This window comes from Lissotriton vulgaris (genome assembly GCF_964263255.1).
Source record: "Lissotriton vulgaris chromosome 8 unlocalized genomic scaffold, aLisVul1.2 SUPER_8_unloc_1, whole genome shotgun sequence".
In the NCBI taxonomy this organism is placed as follows: Eukaryota; Metazoa; Chordata; class Amphibia; order Caudata; family Salamandridae; genus Lissotriton; species Lissotriton vulgaris.
The window spans coordinates 5,345,059-5,360,708 of record NW_028240615.1 but is presented as its reverse complement, the minus strand read 5'-3'; the positions used below and the strand labels follow the sequence as shown (position 1 = coordinate 5,360,708).

The 15,650-nt window shown below is 50.6% G+C and overlaps 1 protein-coding gene across 1 annotated transcript in view; it reads left to right on the top strand.

The window, feature by feature from the left end:
- Positions 1–15,650, top strand: part of IPO5 (importin 5) — a 397,964-nt gene that overhangs the window by 315,273 nt on the left and 67,041 nt on the right. The window contains exons 23-24 of the mRNA XM_086947880.1: positions 1,943–2,162; positions 11,102–11,330. Of these exons, the coding sequence (XP_086804006.1) occupies positions 1,943–2,162; positions 11,102–11,330 (449 nt within the window). The remainder of the gene's footprint in view (positions 1–1,942; positions 2,163–11,101; positions 11,331–15,650) is intronic.

Genomic DNA, 15,650 nt, shown 5'->3' with positions numbered 1-15,650 from the left:
ACTCGCTCTGCAACGCTTTTCGTCGCGAGTGGAGTTGCGGTCTGTTGTACGCCTTTCCGCCTATACCACTTCTGCCCAGAGGGCTGAAGATCAGGTGCGACCGGGCCCAAGTCATCCTTGTGGCTCCAGACTGGGCACGAAGATACTGGTATCCCGAGCTACTCAGCATGTCAGTCGATCCCCCGATTCGTCTGCCTCTTCAGGAGGACCTTCTGTTGCAGGAGACGGTCCTCCACCCGAACCTGCCCAGCCTCCACCTCCATGCGTGGAGATTTGAGCGGCGGCAGTTGAGGCCATTTGACTTGCCTCCTGAAGTCTATGATGTTGTTCTGGCAGCCAGGCGTCCCTCCACAAAAACGGCATACGCCTGCAGGTGGAACAGATTTGTGGCATGGTGCACAGCAAAGGCTGTGGATCGCCTTTTTGACCCTCTTTCAGAGGTTCTCCTTATACTTGCCCAGCAGGCCTCTGCTCTGGGCACTATCAAAGGCTACCTCTCTGCCATTTCAGCCTTCTTAAGGCTTCCTGATCAGCCTTCTCTTTTCAAGTCCCCTGTTGTCAATAGATTCTTTAAGGGCATCACTCACGTTTCCTCCTGTTCCTTTCGTGATGCCTCAGTGGGACTTGAACCTTTCTGACTTATTTGATGTGCGCCCCCTTTGAGCCACTTCACAATTGTCCTCTGTCTTCTTACTCTTAAGACTGCATTCCTGGTTGCCATCACCTCTGCCAGGAGGGTGAGCGAGCTCCAGTCTTTCTTCTAAGCCTCCTTTCCTTTCTGCCCATCCGAACAAAGTTGTCCTAAAAACCCGTCCCTCTTTCCTGCCCAAGGTTGTTGCAGCCTTCCGCATTGGGCAGTCCATCACCTTGCCCACCTTCTTTCCGCCTCCGCATCCCTCAAAAGAAGAGCGGCTCCACAGTCTGGACCCAAAACGTGCGCACTCATTTTATTTGGACCGCACACGCCAGTTCCGGGTGGACGACCATCTTTGTTGATTACGTGGGCGCTAAGGGACGGGCAGTGCAGAAATGCACCATTTCTCGATGTGTCGTTTTGTGCATTAAGGCCTGTTATTCTCTGGCTAAGAAGGTACCTCCGGTGGTGCTGCGTGCCTACTCCACTCGGGCCACGGCAGCTACTACTGCCCTGGGTCGGGGAGTCCCCTTGCAGGACATCTGTTAGGCAGCTACGTGGGCCTCGCTGCACACGTTCGCTAGACACTACTGCCTGGACAGCCAAGTCCGGAGAGATGGCTTCTTTGGCTGTTCCGTGCTCCAGGACTTTCTGTTGTGATCCTGCTTTGCAGACCCACCACCGGGGTGGGTATTGCTGGGGTATCTATTCTAAGGTAAGGAATTTAATACTAACCTATTTCTTTCAGACGCACAAGTTGCTTACCTTCGGTAACGATGTATCTGTAAGAAACAGTAGTAAGTGTTAGATTCCTTACCGCCCCACCCATCCTCCCCATTCTGCAAACCGATATCACGGTTAAGGTAATTCCTTTGAGGGCCCTAGTTTCATGGCACCAGTGTCTGTTTTTATCATGGCTCTGCGTTTCAGGCGCGGAAAAGCTATGTATAAGGACGGACGTCAGCACACAAGGGCGGCATCTAAGTACTCAGACGTCATCCTGGCGCAGACGACAGACGCGGAGACGCAGACAACGCCTACCGACACGCAGGGGTACTGCTACGCAAAAGTTTCCGGATCCAGTCTGACGCCTGGGGATATTCAAAGGTAAGGAATCTAATACGAACTACTGTTTCTTACAGATATATTGTTACCGAAGGTAAATAACTTGTGCATTTATGCAATTGAAAAATCTCAAACTACAAATACATTCACGCCACACATTATTGGAAAGTAATTGTTTTATCATTAAACATGTCTGATATGGCTAATACGGGCTTGAAAGTAATCTTGTTCTGTTTCTTTCAGTGTTCTCACAGACCCTGGCCAGACAGACAGTGGGGATTGTGTATATTTGATGACATTATAGAGCACTGCAGTCCTGCCTCCTTCAAATATGTAGAATACTTCTTAAGACCGATGATGCAGTCTATCTGTGATAGTAGCCCAGAAGTCAGGCAAGCATCCGCATATGGCATCGGAGTCATGGCCCAGTTTGGTGGTGAAAACTACCGGCCTTTCTGCACAGGTAAGCAGTTTTTTAAAATATGCATTTAAGACTTCAAGAAATCAGTTGAGCTAGGACAAACAGCCCATAGAACGATGTTAACTAAAATCTTAATATTGCATCATGTGGTGCTTTCAAATGGCACACTGCAAGAGAATCTTTCTCCTGCCACAAGAAACATGCTGTACACAAGTTTATTCTGCTCTTGGTACTGTTTATGAATAGGAGGTTCGAGGCATGTGGGCTGCTGAATTCATATATGTGCATAGATCGCCGCGTGCTTGGTCCAGATGATTGCACACTGTTGCCCTGGAAGAGTCTTCGAAGTATCACGAGAGAGCCACCTGGACTACAGTGTGCATGGGCATAGACTCCATCCTCAGATTGTTTTTTTCCGCCATTGGGTTCGGATGTCTATTTGTTAACTCGAGTTCGGAATCGATAATAAACTTTCTCTTTGGCCAAAAGGCCTTTAGTTATCGTCAGTATTGTCTTGCGATCGGTGCCAGTACTGTTCCTGCTCTGTCCCGAGCCGGACATCAAGAGGAGCCGCGTGGCTTTTCGACACTGAAGGCCCGGTTGACGCCAGAGACCTTATTCGACGATCCATCATGGAACGGAGCCCGTTCAAGAGATGCCCCGTTTGCAACTCGGAGTATCCTCACATCGACGTTCACCCGGTGTGCAACAAGTGGCTGTCGCCGGATCACGATGAAGCCAGCTGTATGGCTTGTTATTGGTTCCGCTCCAAGAAGACGATTCGCCTTCGACGCGCTGCGCGGAAGGAGGCCCAGCAGACGGCACTTGACCCGAGGAAGATGAGGGAGTCTAACAGGAAGATCAGGAGAACCTGTCTGATCCAGCTTCGGAGATGGACTCCAGCTACGACGCAGATGTAGAAATGGTCGATACTGAAGACGTCGTCGACTAGGTAGGAGACGACGATGAGGCCTTCGCGGCCATGGAAGATAGCTCCAGCGATGAGCTAGGCCCAACCGTGGGTACGGGGGCCCTAACTAAAACACCAGATAAGGCTCAGGTCGAGGGATCGCCACATGGCCTTACCCAAGATCGTACACTTGGTTCTACAGCCCCGCCTCAAGGCCCGGCTACGGACATTTCTAATGAGCCATCGGTTGACCGATCGAAAACGAAAGCATCGGTGTCAACACAACCGAAAGCGCTGGAGGCAAAATCGAAACCAAAAGTACGTATCGCTTTGGTCGGTTCGAAGACCTCTGAACCATCGGCACCGACAAAGCAGAAGAGTGTTATCGACCCGGTGAGGTCGCTGAAGGGTGTAGACCCGAAGACCGGGGCACCGAAGAAACCGCTCAAGGACGTTGACCCGAATAAGTCGGCGTCGAAGGCCATCGACACAGACAAGGGACTCGGAACTCAGAAGGTTCTCGATCCTAAGCGTCGACCCGACAAAACTCGAAGCAGTACAGGCCTCGAGTCCACACCCAGTGGTGGCTCGAAGGAACCCGTTGAGTCAACACAGCCTTCCGCCTCCTTTTCGAAGCAGGTGAAACGCATTAAAGAGAAGGCTACTACTGTCGGACCAAAGGCTGCTCCACCCCCGAAGTCAGTCAGTAAATCTCCCAAACCGTCGGCACCCATCCAGTTCACGCTGCTGCCGAAAGTGGTGCCTAAGGCCTTCGCCCCGAGGACGGCCGTCGAAGCAACCAAGAAGGTGTCCGTAGGGCCGAAGCCTATAACTGAGGAGGTGGCCTCTAAGAATAGACAGCCTCCGCCTGAAGATCAGTCGAGGCAATTCATTGACGCCGAGACGGGTAGACTTTCTATTTTCTAACGGAAGATTACCCCTGAACAGCCTATGGACTCATATAGAATTCCATTGAAGAAAGAGTGATTCTGCTACGTCACCTCTTCTCTATGAACCTATAACAAAACATGGACAAGACACTGCCCCTATGTCACCCACATACTCAGATGTGGAGGCAGGGGAAGGTGACAATGATGAGTACAGCTATCCTGTGCACACTGATCCTGAAGATCACGCTCAACCCTGGACAGACCCTGCTGACCCAGGAGATCCATAAACTGCCCCAGACAGTCATGTCTATGCTGTTAAAACCTCGCCTACTGAAGACACGGCGGCGTTTAATGCACTTATTGAAAGGGCAGCAAAAAATCATGTCCAGCTCCATGCTGATCCTGTGGAAGAGGATTTTTTGTTTGACACCTTTTCAACCTCCGAGAGAACTGTCTAGACTCAGCCAATGCTAAAGGGTGTCCTGAAACATGCTGGAGACCTTTTTAAGGAGACCACAAGGGCAAGGGTGATAAACCCCAGAATTGAGACAAACCGGCACCTGGAGACCCTACGTATATCAAGGGGCAGTTACCGTTGGACTCTCTGGTTGTTTCCAATGCCCGGAAGAGGGCGAACTCTCAAACAACGGGTGATGCTCCTCCCCCTGATAAGGAATCTAAAGTGCTAGAAGCATCAGGGAAAAGGGTGGCAGCTCAAGCGGCCAATATCTGGTGCATCTCCAACACACAGGCACTCTTAGCCAGATATAACAGGGCTCATTACGATACACTTCAAACCCTGTTACAACACTTGCCAGATGCATATAAGGAGGCGGCAGAAATGCTAATACAAGAAGGCAAACTTATATCAAATGCATCTATCAAGTGTGCGCTGAACGCGGCAGACACCGCGGCCAGGGCTATTAATAAAAGTGTAATGTTACACAGACATGCCTGGCTAAGAATCTCCGGATTCAAGCCAGAGATACAAACCACCATACTGAATCAGCCTGTTAACCCTGATCACTTATTTGGCCCGGAGGTGGACACCACCTTAGAGAAGATCAAAAAGGACACTGAGACTGCAAAGTCTATGGGGGCTCTACAGTCCCAGCAGTTCAGGGGTGGTTCTTTTCGTCGCTCCAACAATAGAGGAACTTCCAGAGGCCAGCTGTCCCAGCAGACACAATACAGTAAAGGAAGCACGCAGACCACCTACACCAAACCGAGATGGGGTGGCTATCGTGGAAACAGCACCAAGGGCAGAGGTCGTGGTAACAGCTCCCGATCCTCCTCCACTAACAAACAGTGACGTCTTGTCACTGCCCCCGACCATTCCACACCGGTCGGGGGGGAGACTGCAGCAGTTCCTGCCGGTCTGGAAATCCATCACCACAGACAGGTGGGTGAGACAACTTATCCAGTACGGTTATTGTCTGGAGTTAACATCCATCCACACAACATACCCCCAAGACACCGTCCTATGTCCACAGAGCATTTGCAATTATTGCAGCAGGAGGTACTCGTCATGCTGCAAAAAGGGGCCATAGAGCTCGTGCCTGTGGAAGAAAAAGGTACAGGGGTGTACTCGCTGTACTTAATGATCCCAAAAAAAGGACGGGTCCCTCAGACCCATACTGGACCTCAGGCCCTTAAACCAGTTCATTGTATCAGAACACTTTCACATGCTCACATTACAGCAGGTTCTACCGTTACTCAGTCAGGGAGATTTCCTCGCAACATTAGATCTGAAGGATGCATATTTCCATATTCCACTACACCCGTCACACGGAAAATACCTCAGGTTGACCATTCAGGATCAGCATTATCAGTTCAGGGTCTTCCCTCTCGGAGTGACGACAGCACCCAGGGTGTTTACCAAGTGCCTGGCAACAGTGGCTGCACACCTACGGAGACCAAACGTTCACGTCTACCCTTATCTGGACGACTGGCTTATCCAGGCAAAGTCGGCCCAGCAGTGTGCCGCCCACATGTCCCACACCATTCACCTTCTTCACGATCTGGGGTTTTCACTGAATTATCCAAAGTCCCACCTTCAGCCCGCCCACGTACGGCAGTATATGGGCGCGACAATAGATACTCTGGCAGCCAAAGCACAGCCAAATTCAGTGAGAATCTACAGCATGCAATTGCTGATACGACAATTCAAACCAGAACACTCTCTTCCAGCACGAGTGTTCATGTAGTTGATAGGCATGATGGCCTCCTGCATCTTCATAGTACCGCACACGAGACTACACATGCGTCAGCTTCAGGAGTGCTTGGCACGTCACTGGATTCAGGCTCACGGACAGTTGAAAGACCTAGTGTTGGTGACCGGTCGTGCATACAACTCTCTGCATTGGTGGAATCCACAAAACCTTTGCAGGGGCTGACTGTTCCAGGATCCTGTGCCACAGATTATTCTGATGACGGACGCATCTCTCCAGGGATGGGGAGCTCATGTACTCCACTACACAGTGCAGGGACTATGGACAGCGCAGCAAAGGAAAATGCACATCAACCTTCTAGAACTGATGGCTATCTTCATGGCGATGAAAGCATTCAAGGTACATCTGTGCAACAAGGTTGTGTTGATTCGGACGGACAACATGACGGCCATGTACTACATACAGAAGCAGGGAGGTACACACTCTCCACAGGTGTCTCATCTGGCTCAGAGCATGTGGAAGTGGGCCATTCAGAGGAACATCTTCCTCATGGCGGAACACCTCCCGGGCAAGGACAATCCGATGGCGAACCTGCTCAGCATGTACAGCCACCAGATGCACGAGTGGGAGATACATCCATCAGTACTCCAGCCGTACTTCCAGCAGTGGGGTCATCCAGAGATAGACCTGTTCGCCACAAAGGAAAACGCCAAAGCTTTGCAGCCAGGTTCCCACACCCACTGTCGCAGGGCAATGCGATAAGGATGAACTGGTCAGGCATATTTGCGTACGCTTTTCCCCCAGCACCTCTAATACCGCTTGTGGCACGCAAACTGATGCAACACTCGATGACACTCATCCTGGTTGCTCCAATGTGGGCACGCCAACCATGGTACACCACGTTTCTAGAACTCTGTGGTACCGCATCAAAGACTGCACCTCACACCCAGGCTTTTGACGCAGAGCCATGGCGACATTCAGCATCCAGATCTGCAACAGCTCAACCTGGCGATCTGGCTCCTGAGGTCTTAGAATTTGGCTACCTCAACTTGCCTCCTGACTGTATGGATATCATAAGGGAGGCAAGAAAGCCCATCACCAGAGCATGTTATGCGGCAAAATGGAAGCGGTTTGTCATTTATTGTGCCGACCACAACATCAACCCGCTAGATGCATCTACTCACAACATCATTTATCTGTTACATCTATACAAATGCAATCTGGCCTATGCTTCCATTCGTATACATTTGTCCGCAATAGCAGCTTATCTCCAGAACAGGCAGCGTCTCACTTTTCAGAGTGCCTGCCATCAAAGCCTTTCTGGAGGGACTCAAACGAGTTATTCCTCCCAGACACCCACCAGCGGCTGTATGGAACCTAAACGTGGTCCTCACCAGGCTGATGGGTCCACCTTTTGAGCCTCTACACTCATGCGAGATTCAATTCTTGACGTGGGAAGTGGCTTTCCTAATAGCAATCACATCGCTACGACGAATTAGTGAACTCAGGCCCTAACTATCCAGGAGCCATTAATACAGATTCACTCCAACAGGGTGGTACTCCGCACTAACCCATAAGTTTCTGCCTAAAGTTGTTTCACAGTTCCATATCAATCAGACTATAGAACTGCCAGTGTTCTTCCAGAATCCTAAGTCCATGGCAGAGAGAATGCTCCACACACTAGACGTCAAAAGAGCTCGAATGTACTACATAGATAGGACCAAAGACTTTAGGAAAACAAAACAACTGTTTGTTGCCTTTTCGCCACAACACAAAGGCAACCCCATTTCCAAAGCAGGTATAGCCAGGTGGATCCTTAAGTGCATTCAGATTTGCTATCAAAAGGCCAAGCGCACATTAACGGTTCCCCGAAGAGCCCACTCCACGCGAAAGTTGGGGCCTCCATGGCTTTCCTTGGAAATATTCCTTTAGAAGACATATGTAGAGCAGCCACATGGTCTACCACACACACATTTACAAAACACTACTGCGTAGATGTGCACTCCAAACAGCAGGCAGCTGTAAGGCAGGCTGTTCTAAAAACACTTTTTCAAACTGCTGCAGCTGGCACAGGCAGCCGCCGCTAATGGAGGGACTGCTATATATTCTATGCACAGATATGAATTCAGCAGCCCACATGCCTCGAACCGAATATGCTACTCACCAGTATGCATCTGTTCTTGGCATGTAGGGCTGGTGTCATTCATATCGCCCGCCCTCCTCCCCGGCGCCTGTAGCGGCTGCAGCACTCATAATTACTCTTAGCATGGTCATCACTTACAGTGTTACACTCCGATTGTTTTTCGCCATTGTGGCAAAGATGGAGGATGGAGTGGATGCCCATGCGCACTGTAGTCCAGGGGAGGAACCACCTATCTCGTGATACTTCGAAGACTCTTCCAGGACAACAATGTGCAATCATCAGGACCCAACACTAGGCAGCGATCTATGCACAGATATGAATGTCAGCAGCCCTACATGCCATGAACAGATGCATACTGGTAAGTAGCATATTCGTTGCCTCCATCTGGGTACCTTGTCTTCTGTGGGTATCCACTGCTCTTTCCCTCTGTTGGAGTTTCTGATCCCCCACATGCTCTTCGTCGTGGGGGGGGTACTTTTACCTGTCCTTGGCTTCCTGTTCCCTTCAGATGGTCCGCGGATAGGTTCCCTGTCCTTGACTCCTCCTCCTCCTCCTCCTCCTCCTTCTTATGCCCTCCTCCTCCTCCTCCACCTCCTCCTCCACCTCCTCCTCCTTCTTATGCCCTTCTCCTCCTCCTCCTCCGCCTCCTCCTTCTTATGCCCTTCTCCTCCTCCGCCTCCTCCTTTTTATGCCCTTCTCCTCCTCCTCCTCCTTCTTATGCCCCCTCCTCCTCCTCCTCCTTCTTATGCCCTCCTACTCCTCCTCCTCCTTCTTATACCCTCCTCCTCTTCCTCCTCCTTCTTATGCCCTCCTCTTCTCCTCCTTATGCCCTTCTCCTCCTCCTCCTTCTCCTCCTTCTCCTCCTCCTTCTTATGCCCTCCTCCTTCTCCTCCTCCTCCTCCTTCTTATGCCCTTCTCCTCCTCCTCCTTCTCCTCCTTCTTATGCCCTCCTCCTCCTCCTTCTTATGCCCTCCTCCTCCTTCTTATGCCCTCCTCCTCCTCCTTCTTATGCCCTCCTCCTTCTAATGCCCTCCTCCTCTCCTCCTCCTTATGCCCTTCTCCTCCTCCTTCTTATGCCCTTCTCCTCCTCCTCCTCCTCCTCCTCCTTATGCCCTTCTCCTCCTTCTTAGGCCCTTCTCCTCCTCCTCCTCATCCTTCTTATGCCCTCCTCCTCCTCCTTCTCCTTCTTATGCCCTCCTCCTCCTCCTTCTCCTCCTTCTCCTCCTCCTTCTTATGCCCTCCTCCTCCTTCTTATGCCCTTCTCCTCCTCCTTCTTATGCCCTTCTCCTCCTTCTTATGCCCTTCTCCTCCTCCCCCTCCTTCTCCTCCTCCTTCTCCTCCTCCTCCTCCTCCTTCTCCTCCTCCTCCTCCTTCTCCTCCTCCTTCTTATGCCCTCCTCCTCCTCCTTCTTATGCCCTCCTCCTCCTCCTTATGCCCTTCTCCTCCTCCTTCTTATGCCCTCCTCCTCCTTCTTATGCCCTTCTCCTCCTCCTTCTTATGCCCTCCTCCTCCTTCTTATGCCCTCCTCCTCCTCCTCCTCCTTCTTATGCCCTCCTCCTCCTCCTTCTTATGCCCTCCTCCTCCTCCTCCTTCTTATGCCCTCCTCCTCCTTCTTATGCCCTTCTCCTCTTCCTCCTCTTTCTCCTCCTCCTCCTCCTCCTTCTTATGCCCTTCTCCTCTTTCTCCTCCTCCTCCTCCTTCTTATGCCCTTCTCCTCTTCCTCCTCCTCCTCCCCCTTCTTATGCCCTTCTCCTCTTCCTCCTCTTCCTCCTCCTCCTCCTCCCCCTTCTTATGCCCTTCTCCTCTTCCTCCTCCTCCTCCTCCTCCCCCTTCTTATGCCCTTCTCCTCTTCCTCCTCCTCCTCCTCCTTCTTATGCCCTCCTCCTCTTCCTCCTCCTCCTCCTCCTCCTTCTTATGCCCTCCTCCTCTTCCTCCTCCTCCTCCTCCCCCTTCTTATACCCTTCTCCTCCTCCTCCTCCTTCTTATGCCCTTCTCCTCCTCCTCCTCCTCCTTCTTATGCCCTCCTCCTCCTCCTCCTCCTCCTACTCGGGTGTCCAGTCTCACGCTTGGGGGTGGGGTGGGAGGGGGATATTCTACGTTCAGAAATCTGCAGCTAGAGTAGTCTCTCCCAGATACATCGTTACCGACGGTAAGTAACTTGTACGACAGGCACATTGTGTGCTGGTCACAAAAATGCTGCAAATTATGCTATTTTTAGCCTCCATTTTATGGGTTTTTTTTGGCACAAAACGTTGCAAACTGGGCTGTGATATCAGGGGTAGGGGGTCTGCTTGTGTACACAGCTTTTGCTTTCTGCCCGTTAACCGCAAGGGTGTTCAGTTTCTCACTTGCTGTGTAACATTTGGCCACCAAAGAAGATTCTACACATTTGAAGTAAGTTTTGTCCTGGTTGTGCATCCTAGGAATATTTTTGAATTAAAACATGACCCTGCCTTTCTGGGGTCCACTAACCTAGGAGGGAATTATTCACTGAAGTTATAAAGGGTGTAATATTCTTGCAGTACAGAACCAGGACTAAAGATAGCAATTTATTCTTCAGTGTTTGCTTGTCATAGATTAGGAGACCCAACTAGCTCTGGCTGTTGACTTTTGTAATCTGTTTCGTGTTTGTAGACATTGCAGCCTGTCTATTAGTAATGTTTGGGGGGAGCAGGGGGCAACTAAAGCGACAGTGTGATGACATTGGTAGCATATCTGGCCTATTTTAGTATTTAACAGCTTATGGTAAGGCCTGCACTGTTTTATCATTGCCTGTAAATATTTTCTTCTATATGTTTGAAGTGTTTGTTATGCTGTCATTTGTAACGGTCTTATTTAACCAAACTGTCTATTTGCATATTCCACAGAGGCCCTTCCACAAATGGTTAGTGTGATACAGGCTCCAGATTCCAAAACCAAAGAAAATATCAATGCTACAGAGAACTGCATTTCAGCAGTTGGGAAGATAATGAAGTTTAGGCCTGAATGTGTAAATGTGGATGAAGTCCTTCCTCATTGGTTATCTTGGCTACCACTACAAGAAGACAAAGAAGAAGCAGTTCACACCTTTAATTACTTGTGTGACTTGATTGAAAGGTGAGGTTCTTCATTAAAACAATTCAGGGAAGTTTGGCATTGATAGATTTGGACTGCAAGATGTCAAGTGATTTAAAGTTTGAAGCTTAAGAGATCTTTCTTTACAGGATAGATTCGGGCGATTTTACTAAAATTCTCCATAGTCCATTGCTCTGTATGCTTAAATTACTACAATTGGAGCAATAGCTACCAAAACACAAGCCACCCACTTCCCACGACCCTGTCCAGAAACATCCTTGTGGTAGAGGTATGACTGCTTCAAGAGGAAGAGCCTCGCCATCTTGTAGAAGTTTGGTTTTGTTTACGTTGACGCGTGCAACAACAAAGGTAGTTTATGTTCTGTTCTGCATTCCCCGATCTTGAGAACTTGAATGGAGGTAGAGTAATTTCACACTCCCCAATGATGTGAGAATCACCAAGGTGAACAAAACAGTGTTTGTGCTTTAGGATTTCTTTCCATTATAGGAGAGAGCCTGACCCAGGTAAAATAGTAAATTGAAGCTAGGAATGTGACCTCTTGAGGTGGTGAAGAGGACATGTATCCCTAAAATACAGTCATCTGAGGTGCCTGGCTCTTAGTAGAAAATTGATCAACCCTTTTGACACTGCAGGTGTAATGAAACGTTTGCGCTCTTCCAAAGAGCAGCCTGGTGGAAGATGAAAGTCAAGCGCACTTTTTTTCATATGTTTGAGACGTGAGCTATAGATCACTTGATTTGCATGCTCCTACCATCTAGGGTTGGGTCCGGATGTTTGCAAGTTGTTTTTCTTCGAAGACATCTTTTCAATCACGAGGTAAGTGACTCCTCCTTTCGGTGATAGTGTGCATGGGCATCGCCTCCATTGTTAGTTTGTTTTTTCCCGCCATCGGGTTTGGATGTGTATTGCTGTGCTCTGGTTCGAAGCCGTTCTTCGGATTCCCCTCGGTGCCCAATCCACTCAAGTCGGTATAGTTTAAAACTCTTATACCACTTCTCCGCATATCGTATGAGTCGAGTAAAACCACTGTTCGAGGCATGTGGGCAGCTGAATTCATATCTGTGCATAGATCGCCGCCTAGTGTTGGGTCCGGATGATTGCACATTGTTGTCCTGGAAGAGTCTTCGAAGTATCACGAGATAGGTGGCTCCTCCCCTGGACTACAGTGCGCATGGGCATCCTCCATCTTCAGATTGTTTTTTTCCGCCATTGGGTTCGGATGTACTTTCTTGACTCAAGTTCGGAATCGGTATAAAGCACTTTTCGCAAGGCCAAAAGGCCTTCGGGGCGTTGGTATTGTCTCTCGTTCGGTGCCTGTACTTCATCCAGTTCTTCGAGCAGGATGTCGAAGGCCGTTTGCCTTTTCGACACCAAAGGCCCCAACTACGACGACAATGGAACGGAGTCCGTTCAAGAGATGCCCCGTCTGCAACTCCAAATACCCTCACATTGATGTGCACCCAGTGTGCAATAAATGTTTATCCCCGGACCACGACGAGACCAGCTGTATGGCCTGTTCAATGTTCCAGTCAAAGAAGACTCTTCGACTTTGACACGCCGCACGACAGTCGGCGCAGAAAACAGCGCCTGACCCGGAGCACATCTTCGAGGCCGATGACTATGAAGGTGTCGATGAAGAGGATCCTGACCAGCAGTCGGACCCTGCTTCGGAGCAAGACTAACTTCGTTGTGGACGACGAAGACTACGTCCATGAAAAAGACGTTGTCAAGGTAGGAGACGACGCAGAGGCCTTCGGGGCCGTCTATGACGACTCGAGCGATGAGCAAGGCCCACCCTCAGTCGCAGGGCCTAATACTGACACTGTACATTCTATAGCCCTGCGTCAAGGCCCGGCTAAGAATACTTCTAAGGAGCCATCGGTCGATCCAACAAAACCAACAGAGGCCAAAACGAAACCAAAACTGTTGAAGACAGTCCTCGGATCGACTACCTCTGATTCGTAAATTACCTGAAATCACACCTTCAGCCCGCACATGTACAACAGTACCTAGGTGCGACAAACACCGACGGCAACAGCACAGCCGCACTCTGCCAGTCAACAGCATGCAATTGCTAATTCAGAAATTCAGGCCCCAACACTCGCTCCCAGCGCAGGTATTCATGCAGCTGATAGGTATGATGGCCTCCTGCATCGTCATAGTCCCACACGCGAGGCTACACATGTGTCCCCTCCAAGAGTGCTTAGCACAACAGTGGAACCAGGCTCATGGACATCTAAAAGACCTAGTGTTGGTGACCGGTCGTGCATACAACTCTGCATTGGTGGAACACACAAAACCTTTGCAGGGGATGACCGTTCCAAGAGCCTGTACCACAAATAGTGCTGACGACGGACGCATCCCTCCAGGGCTGGGGAGCGCATGTCCTCCATTATACAGTGCAGGGACTGTAGGAAGGTACATCCCGACTATGGTTGCCCCCAACTTTTTGCCCTGTGTTTTAGCTGGTTTTTGACATAGTCGACCTGGGATCCTGCCAATCAGGACCCCAGGCCTACTGCTCTCTCTTTAAAATGGATTCCATGTACCCTAGGTGCATTTCCAATTGGTACTGGGCCACCTTATCAGACCCTGTAACTCAGGGCATAGGTGTACCCAGGGCTGCCAGGGGCTGCAGCATGTATTATGCCACCCCTGGCTGGCCTCCTAAATTTGACACAACTGGCTGCATGACAGCTGGGGCAAAGTCGTGTAATCACCCTTTGCTGTAGGTGTAGTATACCTATACCTAACCCTAAAATGGACACACAGATTCCTATCAGTCACTCCTATGGCAGGCCTTGACAATCCTGAAGGCAGAGTGCTTGGAATCGTGTGAGATGGTGCTCTGGCATGAGCTGAGCCTGTCTGCAGCTTGCGGAACCAAGTCCTAATAGCTGTTCCATGATATCGCATACCATATACTCTTAAGTGCATTATAATCCTCGAGGTTAAATGCTATCTTTGGTATTGCTTTATCAAAACATGTCGAGTAAGGTGTCATACGAATTGGAATACTAACCCCACGCCAATTCTGGCGACGGGGTTAGCATTCCACCCTTCTAGAGGGACACGACATGTATGTAACTGTGAACCCCGGTTAAAGTTAACTGAAGCCTCAGCTCCACAAAATAGATGCTGCCACCACAGACACGAGTCTGACCCCCTGCAGCTGGGAGTCCTTCCAGCGAGGGGAGCCTGGACAAAGGGTTTCCTGTCAGGGGCGGTGCTAGCACCGTCCCAGACATGGTTTTGTGTATCCTGGGTAGGCAGGGCTTTTCAGGAAGGTGACTGCTGAGTGGCACCCCAGTGCTCACTACGCATAGGCCGGTCAGAACCAGTTCCAGGGGCACACCAGCCCCTGGCCTGGGGAAAGTCCGGCATGGCAGAGGGGTGTAACCACCCCCCTCCTGGTCCCACCCATAGGCAGGACCTAGTCACCGGGTCAGCCCCCTTTTTTAGTATAAAGATAGGAGCGGGCCCCCTGTTCAAATTAGATCATCTTTGGAATCAAGACACGACTTTCTTCGAAAGGACTTCAAGATTTCTTCTTCAAGATTCTCCCTTGTGGCTAAGGAGTAGTCACCCTGCATCAAGCGGGCACCATCCTAAGAACACTGCGGTCTGCTGCAAGTCCTTCTTCACGAATCCGACGACCCAGCTCGACGAGACCCGGCTTCCCTGGCACCTCTGACCTCTACTCACCTCTACAGCAAAGCTGAGAACCGTGAGTGCGACGAGACCTCGAGGGACCGACGATCGCCAAGACTGCACGACATCTTTACTGCAAGCCCACCGTGTCCTCCACTGGTGAGTGCTTTGGGGTCCGAGAAGCCCCAACCCTGCGCAGCTCCAGCACCCAAGATCAGCCTCCCTGCATCTCCACGATCTGCGTGGGGCCCTTCTGCTGTTTGCTGTGCACCGCGTTGTTTGGCTACTAGCCGGCTGGCTTGTGGCCTTCTGAACGACGCCCGACGCCATCACTGCTGCTGGTCTGGTTGCTCCAGACTGGCCCTTGCTTCCTTCTTCAAGAGAGGCACCCCGGACCCTCCTGGTCCACTCCAGACGCCATTTTAGGTCCACCGCGTGGGCTTGAATTTGCCAAGGCTTTGTTGCCCAATCCTGGGTCCAGCGACGCCGACAGCTTCTATCTTCGTGGGACAGCTCGCTCCTCCATCCTGGTCGTCGACAACGCCTCCTGGTCCGTGAGATCTCCGAGCACAGCGTCACCCACTCACCTTGTCGAGGTGGCTACCATCCGGTGCCCTCCTGGTGCCCACTGACTACTGGCTAGTAGTCACGAACTTGGTCCCCTCTGCTTTCAGGTGTCATCTTCCATCG